We start from the raw sequence: 8593 nt of genomic DNA, 5'->3' as shown, positions 1-8593 counted from the left end.
AGAGATGAAATCAACCAGAGGAGATGCTGCAGAGGTAGAATCTACAAAGAGATGCTGCAGAGGTGAAATCTACAGGAGATGCCAGGGGTGGAGTCTAACAAATCTTGGCTTATAGGAGACAGTGAGGAATCTGGGATGACTCCTAGCTTGGGAGGGACTGGGGAAAGGGATTCCTCCGCAGTAATAGGGAAGGTGAGGAGGGTCTAAAGGGGAAGGATAATAAGTTCGGTTTTGAACATGTTGAGTTTAAGATGTCTGTTGGACATCTAGTTAGTGGTGTCTGAAAGACAGATTTGGAGGTTGGCATGAGACATGGGGCAGGAGAGGTAGTTTTGAGAATTATCAGTATAGAGATGGTAATTAAATCCGTGAGAGCTGGTGAGATCACCAAGTGGAATGTTATTTAGGGGGAAGAGAAGAGGGCTCAGAACCAGGGCCTGAGGGACACCTGTGTTTAGAGGGCATGATCTGGAGAAGGACAGAGCCAGTGAGACAGGAGCCATCAGAGAGGTAGGAGGAGAACCAGGGGGTGGGGGTGGGGAGAGAAGAGAGAATAGAGTATCAAGGAGGAGAGGATAATCGAAAGTACCAACGGCTGCAGAGATGTCAGGAAGGATGAGCATTAAGAAAAGGCCATTGGAAAAAACATCCACAGGGGGCAGCTAGGTGGTGAAGTCAATAGAGCCTGGCCCCGGAGACAGGGACCTGAATTCAAATCTGGGCTTGAACACTTGATACACTTACTAGCTGTGTGACGTTGGGCAAGTCACTTTGCCTGCCTTCCCCCCCAAAAAAAAAGTCAGGTCGGAGATCACTAGGACCTTTGGAGAGAACAGTTTCAGTAAAATAATGAAGTTTTTCGGAATAAATAAGGAAGCTGTAAGGGGTTAAGAAGAGAGAAAACATAAACCTGTATGGTAGATGGCCTTCTCGGGGTGTTTAGCTACAAATGGTAGAAGAGAATATGTTAGGGATGGAAAGATCAAATGAGGGTGTTTTGAGGATGGGGGAGGCAGGGGCATGCTGCCAGGCGGTAGGAAATGAGCCAGTAGAGGGAGGGGTTGAAAATCAGTAAAAGAGGTGGAGACGACAGAGGGGGCGATATGTGGGAGGAGGTGGATGAGCAGGTGGGAAGGTTAGCCCTGGCATCTCATCGTGTGAGACAGGGCTGAAGGAGGAGAAGAGGGCGAGAAGGCCCCTGAGGGGTGGGAAGAGGGGAGGAGATGATGGAGCTCACATGAGGCGAGGCTCTGAGAGGTTATGGGAGAGTAACCACGGAAGTTTTGAGGAGGCACAAGCAGGTGTGGACGAGCCCGGTGGAGAGTGAGAGTGTGGTCTGATAAGGGAGTTTAGAGAGATTTCCTGGCAGCAGTGAGGGCCCCGCTGAGGCGCTAAGGTAAATAGACCCAATCGGGATGGATTTTGGTTGAGTGGTAAATATGAATATGAACCTGCGAGGAGAGATTACGGAGCTAATGGAGGCAGGAAGAGAGCCTGGCAGCAGCGGTACTCCCACCCAGGGGGCCGCTCAACCCGGGGGGGCGGAGCTCAGAGTATCCTAACTCTACACCCTCAACCAGGGAGCTGATGAGAAAGAGTGGAGGTGCAGTCAGTACTGGAAAGGGTGGCCAGGGAGGCCGCATCATCAGGGGAAGCCAGCGTTCAGTAATATCTCATAGGAGGAAGGAATGGAAGAGGGAAATATTTAAGAGGAAGAGAAGTCTGTTGACTATGGAATGGGAATTCCAGAGGGCGCAGTGGAAGGGGTGGGTGGGGTTAGGAGGAAACTTTGGGAGGAATGGGTTGAGGGGGGGGATGGGTGGGAGGAATTGAGTGGTGGGAAACAAGGAATAGGGTTTGGATGATGTCCTATAGGTATATTGAGTTACTGAGATGTGTAGGGTATGGGTGTGAGAAGACTCATTCATTGAGTGAAGGTCACCACTCCTCTACTCAAGACCTGAGTGGTTGTGAAGAGAGTGAAGAGGGGGGCAAACAGGAGAAATATTGTTGAGATGAATTCACCAAGATGTGACACCTGTTTAGTTATAGGGGCATAAGGGACAGAGTCAAGGGGGCCATGAGGTGGCAAATCTGGGAAACTGGAAGGCCAGTGGTACCCTCAGTAGAAACAGGGGACCTCAGCAGAGGGATGGGGAGGGGAAGGGGGAGAGATAAACAGTTTTGTTCTCAGTTTGACTTTTCCTTGTCTGGACCCAAGTTTCCTCTTTTGCATTGAAGTGGACAACCGAGTAAAATAAGACAGAAAAGCCAATTACAATTTGATAGGTGTGTTTATTAGCCAACCAGGGACTGCCTCCCAAGACAGGGAAGACAGCAGCGAGCCTTCTGCAGAGCAAATTTTTATAGAACGAGATGTTGCTAACAATAAAGTGCGGTTCCAAGGGGGTGTGGTGCCATTTCTAGTGAAGCCTTGGTTACCTAGCAAAGCCCTGGTTACAAACAAAGCTTTGGGCCATTTCTAGCAACACAGGTGGACAGTCCCCTCTCTACTGTGGCCCTGGTAGGGTCCCCTTTCTGGCAGGTTGCACCTGGGAGGGGGCTTTGTTGTATAATCTCTGGTAGGCACTTCGGTATAATGAGGAGAAGGACCTTGGAGATACCTTCTAGGGCTTGAACCCAGGCCCCTTTCAGTTTGTCTTCAGGGGCCTGATGACATCTTTGCAGCGACTCTTGTTTGGTGCATGTGTCCTAGAACCACGTGCTTTATGTTGGTGATGTGAATGAATGAGGAGCCTCACTTTGGGCTGACTGAGAAGTATCAGAACCGTCTTCCACGGTTGTTGCTGTTGTCTTACAAGATATTGGTGCTTGGGGCCTTCCCATTGGTAGGCGACGTTTCATAAGGTGCAAGCTTTGATTGTGTGGACCTGCCTCAATCCACATAGACCATGATCTCCATGGATTAGCCCAGGCCTTCTCAACCTGGGGACCATGGTGGATTTCAGGGGGTCTGTGAGCTTAAATTTAGCCTTTTCTTTGAATTATGAATGTTGGAACTGGTAAGAGTGAGCACTGACCTTTAAAGGTGAATTGTGCCTGGACTATAGAAATGAGCTATCCTGGACAGCTCTGCAAGGAGGTGCCTGAACCTTTAGCATGCCGTGGGTCTGGTGATAAGGAGAGGACACGGCACCCACCACTGGACCCCCAGAGAAGGGGAAGCTGCAGAGTGAGCCCTCCTTACCTCCCCCAGGAGGCTCTGTCCCCACCTGCAATGGGCTACAGGGGGGAGAGCTTGGCGCGGGAGCTGCATCCTCTCTGTCTTCCTGATGTTAAGGGAATTGCATCGACTCTGATCCTTTGTGACATTTTCCCAATCCAGTTCAGTTGGATGAGCCTTGATTGAGCACCTACTATGTACAAGAAGCCGTGCTAAGTGTTTGGAGTGCCCAGACAAAATGAAAACCTGTCCCTGACCTCCATGAGCATGCATTCTATCAGGGCGACACAGCGTATAAATGGGGAGAGCCCACTGATGGACTAGCGGCCGTCGGGGGAGGCTTCCCTTGGCTGGTGATGCCTGAGCTCAGCCTTCCAGGTAGGTAGGAGGAGAGAGGGCTTCCACACAAGCAGACAGCCTGGACAGAGGCCTGAGTGCTGAGCTCCAGGACCAGCAAGTGGGTCAGTTTGCCTGGAAGCTTGAGAGCCTGAAGGGGAGGCATGGGAAACGAGTCTGAGGAGGCGGCATGGAGCCAGATAGAAAGAACCTTTGATGCCACATGAGATGCATCTGAAAATCCAAGGCTCACAGCTACGTTGTAGAAGCACCTGGGCCAGGAGGATCCCTGCCTTTGGGTGGAGAGGACCTAGGATCCGGCCCAGCTTTCCTTCTCACCTGGGCAAGTACATGGTTTCCAAGGGCCCTTGCAGCTCCAGATGTCTGGAGATGTCGCTGTAGAGGAAAACATCATGGCCCCTCCATATAACCCCAAGGACCTGTGATGTCTTCCATGGGGCCGCACCCTCCAGTAACACAGATTGCAGCCCCTCAAACACCCAACAGGCAGCTCTCACCAGTTACTGCGGCTGGAAGACCTGATCACGTTGCCACTGGCCTTGTGAGAAGAGTCTCTCATTCTGGGCCATGGCTCTCATTCTCCAAATCCGTGTCCTGGGGCTGTTAGAAGCACTTTGGCAGCACCCTTCAAACCAGGATCTCCAAAGGCTGTATAAGTATTTTTGTGATATTTGCACTTCAAGTTCAACCTCCCCCTCCCTTATACTTTAAGCAATGGCCTTTGAAAGTGTCCATGACCAAGGTATTCATTCACAACACCTCCCATTCCCACAGCTCACTCTCCCTGCATGGCCATTCTGGTGGGGAGCCCTCCACACTCAGGACAGGCCCCAAACAGCAGCCATGGCCTCCATCACCTGGCCTAGGGTCAGAGCTTGCAGCAGGAGCTTCCAAGAGCCTGTGGGCCTCAAAGCCTTCATTCAAGGACCCTGCCTCCCCTCCCTGTCACCAGGAAGCCTTGGGGCAGGTGCTTCAGTCATGAGCTTTGTTTTTATCAATATTCTGCTTGTCAGTCCCAGGTGGACTCCAGGACCCCATGTTGCAGGGACCCTGGGAGCTTTGATGCCCATTTTTCTAAGTTCTTGTTGTCTAAGCTGGAAAGGCCTTGGCACCATGAACCCACTGCCAAGGAAGCCTGCTTCTCCAGCTTCTGTGCTCAGTCAGAATCCTGACTCAACTAGAAAAGGAGGGATCAGGTTTTAGCCCTTGGCAGGGGGAGAAAGGTTTTGGTGTGTTGGGGAAGATAGAAAGAGCTCTCCTTTTAAAGATCAACACATCTCAACACATCTGCTTAGATACTTGGATGGTTAGGGATAGGTATGTTCTCCACTAATCTGATAGCCACCCATGCCTGCCCATGCAGGTTCTCTACTCTTATCTGCTTGATCCTAGAATTAGCCACAGGCAATCCCTCCAACATGTCAGGGCCCTTCCTCTGAACCTCTTGACACTGTTTACGGCTTTCACAAAAGCAGACCAGGTGGTAGGGATGATGAGGAAAAAGTGTTACATGCTCCGCTGTTTGTCAGGGGGGATCTAGCTGTGGTGGGAGGGCAGCTCTTTTATCAATGCAGTCAGCAGACAGGACCAGGCCTTGTGCTAACCAAGTAGGTGTTGACTTTCTGTCATTCTGTGGCTGCTCTGAGGAGAGAGCACCAGGTCTTTAGGCAGAGGGTCTGAGTTCAAGTCATGTTTCTGACACTCATTCTCTCTGTGACTTTGGGTGCATGACCTGACCTCCCTGGGCTTTGGATTCCTCATCTGTAAACTAAGGATGGCGTTGGACTGAACGGGGCTTCCAAGGCTCCTTCTGGTTCTAAAGCTGTGCTCTTGGGATCAAGGATCCTAGATTTGGAGATGAGCCCAATGGAGGGGAAAGAGGGATTAAAGAAGCGCTGGGGCTGAGTCTGGCCTTCAGCCCTTACTGCTGTGAGACCACAGGTTCCTTATCTGAGAATTGGGTACCATAAGACTTGTAATATCTGGCTCCCCAAGTTCTTGTGAGGGACGTACTTTGTTAAACCTTAAAGGCAGGAACAGTAACAACAGACACTGCTGTTATCACCATCAACCCCATCATCACTGCCCCCAGACACTTCCTAGCCCTGTGACCCTGGGCAAGCCACCTCACCTTTGTCTGCCTCAGTCTCCTCATCTGTAAAGGGAAGATAATAGCAGCCTCTCCCCCTCCTCCCCCCACGGTTGTTGTGAGAATACAAAGAGATAATGCTTTTACAGAGCCTCACAAACTTCTCATCAAAAGGGGGAGAAATAGGCTCTCTTTTCCTCTGTCATGGTGGGGGTGTCCTGGTCCTGTGGCTCTGAATCTAGGCACCAGCCTGCTGGGATGCAGTGGATTCCTCCCACATAGCAGAGCCAGGCCATTGGAGGATGTCGCCCAAACTTTCTCCTGAAAACTCGACCCAGAAGTGGGGATCATTTTTGAGGCGAGGCCTCCCTCTAGTGGCAGCACTGCCCATCAGCATTGAGGCCTCCTTCATGGGCATGGACAGGACCAACATTTAAAGGCCATGATTCTTGGCTGGGATTTCTCCATGGCACTGGAGCCCTGGAAGAAAGTGCTGAAGCTTCATTATGTAGCCCCAGAGATTGTCCACCTGCCGATAAGGTAATAAGTAACGGCTCTCTCTTTGTCTCTCCTCTTCCCTCTCCCTCCCTGTCCCTGTCCTTCCCTCTCTCCCTACCATTCATCTCCCTTCCCTTCTCCCCCTCCCCTTCCACAATCATCGCCCTCTCCCTTCCTTTTCTCCTCCTCTCCCCTCTCCCTCCCTTCTCCCCCTCCCTCTCCATGTCCATCCCTCTCCCCTCTCCCCCTCTTCCTCCCTTCTCCCTCTGCATCTCCATCCCTCCTCCTTCTCCCTCTCCTCCTCTCCCTCCTTCTCCCTCTTCCTCTTCCTCTGTCAGTGCTGGTGTGGGCCGGACGGGGACCTTCATCGTCATCGATGCCATCATAGATATGATGCATGCTGAGCAGAAGGTTGACGTCTTTGAGTTTGTCTCCAGGATCCGCAACCAGCGGCCTCAAATGGTTCAAACCGATGTAAGTGAACGACTTCCTTTGCAGAACTTTTCATTCTGATCCACATTGCAGACTAGACCATACACTTACATATGGGCTATTCAGTGCCATGAAAAAACCCCAGTGATGTCAATGAAAAGGCCATGTGGCTGATGGATCTGGATCAAAGGCCCTGCCCCACTCCCCTCAGCTCTTCACGGGTAGAACAAGGCTAAGCTCCCGCCTGGGATCATGACCCTCTCAGAGGGGAGGTGGGGGCTTCTGGGTGTTGATACTTTGTCAGCTCCAATGATTCTGTCAGTTTTTCTCTTTGTGAGTTGGGGATAGGAAATGGGGGAGTCTGTGGTCTATAAAAATAAAAAATGGAGACAAAGCTAAGAAAAATAAAACTGTTCAGGTTTACGCAGCCTGCTTTCAGAAGCATGGACCTTGAATTGTAGGAGCATCTTTTTCCACAGAGAAGAGATTTCCATACAAACAATGACTGATCTTCAGCTTCCGTGCCCCTTTCTGCTCTCCCCTCCACCCACACACACACCCTCGCCTTCCTTTTCAGGACCAAGGAGGACCCAAGGAGCCTGACTGGGCAGGGCCAGGGGGGGCCCAGACCCCCCCCCCCCCCACTGCTCACTTCTGATCTTTCTCCCTCTCTCTCCTCCTCCCACTCAGATGCAGTATACATTCATCTACCAAGCCTTACTAGAATACTACCTCTATGGGGACACAGAGCTGGACGTGACCTCCCTGGAGAAGCATCTCCAGTCCCTTCACAGCCCCACAGCGCCCTTGGACAAAATCGGCCTCGAAGAAGAGTTCAGAGTAAGTGCTAACCTTGGGTCCTGGGCCTCTTGGGGATGTCTCCGGGCTGGAGAAGAAGCGTTGAAATGGATGCATGTTGGCATCAAACACGCACAGAGTGTGAGCCCTGGGCATGAAAGCAAACTCAGAAAGGGGCAGATGTGGTGAGGTGGAAAGAGAATTGGCCCTGGGTGCGAATCCTGGGCGATTTCCTTTACCTCTGAAATGGGGAGGTCATCCATACACCACCCACCTCCCTGAGCCGTGGTAAAAAGATGCTCATCAAGGTGAACTGGTCCCACGAGTGAATGGGAGAGGGCTGGCCCTGGGTGCGAATCCTGGGCGACTTCCTTTACCTCTGAAATGGAGAGGTCATCCATGCACCACCCGCCTCCCTTAGCCGTGGTAAGAAGATGCTCCATCAAGGTGAGCTGGTCCCACAAGTGAATGGGAGAGGGCTGGGCAGCAGGAGAAGGCTGCACTCATGCCCCAACCCTGGCACTCATGAGCCCCCTCTGGCCTTCAGTTTTCTCATCTGTAAAGTGGAGATAATTCCTCAGCTTCTTTCTCAGCAGGGTCACTGTAATGAAATTGTTCCATACACCTTAAAGCACTATAGGTGTGGGGCCGTGGCGATTGTTGGGAAGTGTTTCCAGACCAGAGCTGGGGGCAAGATGGAGGAGGAGGAAAGACAAAGCATGGCAATAATAGTGGTGGTCATTGTTTTGGATCCAATCCCTGATTTCATTGGCCAGGATGTCAGAGGGAGGATCTGAACCAGGTCTTCCTATGTCTAAGGCTAACCCAAGATCCATGAAACCGTAATGACAATAGTAAGATGATTCATATTTCCATGTGAAATCGAATGTATCATGAAATTTAAATGAAATCTATGTACAGGTATTACCATCCCCCTTTTACTGATGAGAAAACTGGGTCCCCGAGAAGGGAAGGAATTTACCTTTGATCATATGGGCTGATGAATGTCTGAGACAAGATTCAAACTCAGGCCTCCTGACCCCAGGCCCAGGACTCTATCCAGTAAACCACACTGCCTTCCCAAATATTCATAGTCTTAGAATCTGATGCTATAATCTTGTTTTCCATAGCAAGGCTGATTTTTAATGACAGGACCAGTTTTGTTGATGTCTTTGTACTCCTAGTGCATAGCACAGAGTGACTGGTTACTAAATCCTTGTTGGATGGATGGATGG

At 51.0% G+C, this 8593-nt stretch overlaps 1 protein-coding gene across 4 annotated transcripts in view; it reads left to right on the top strand.

Moving 5' to 3' along the window:
* PTPRE (protein tyrosine phosphatase receptor type E) overlaps positions 1 to 8593 on the top strand; it is a 58644-nt gene that overhangs the window by 33524 nt on the left and 16527 nt on the right. For all 4 annotated transcript variants that reach the window (XM_069101714.1, XM_069101713.1, XM_069101715.1 and 1 more), the window contains 2 exons: positions 6467 to 6602; positions 7251 to 7400. In XM_069101714.1, the coding sequence (XP_068957815.1) occupies positions 6467 to 6602; positions 7251 to 7400 (286 nt within the window). The remainder of the gene's footprint in view (positions 1 to 6466; positions 6603 to 7250; positions 7401 to 8593) is intronic.

The sequence above is a fragment of the Petaurus breviceps genome, unplaced genomic scaffold, assembly GCF_028583685.1.
Source record: "Petaurus breviceps papuanus isolate PSGF00001 unplaced genomic scaffold, PetGlider_PUasm1.0 490, whole genome shotgun sequence".
Taxonomy (NCBI): Eukaryota; Metazoa; Chordata; class Mammalia; order Diprotodontia; family Petauridae; genus Petaurus; species Petaurus breviceps.
Note: the sequence above shows the minus strand (reverse complement) of the source record. Positions and strands in the feature narration are given on the sequence as shown.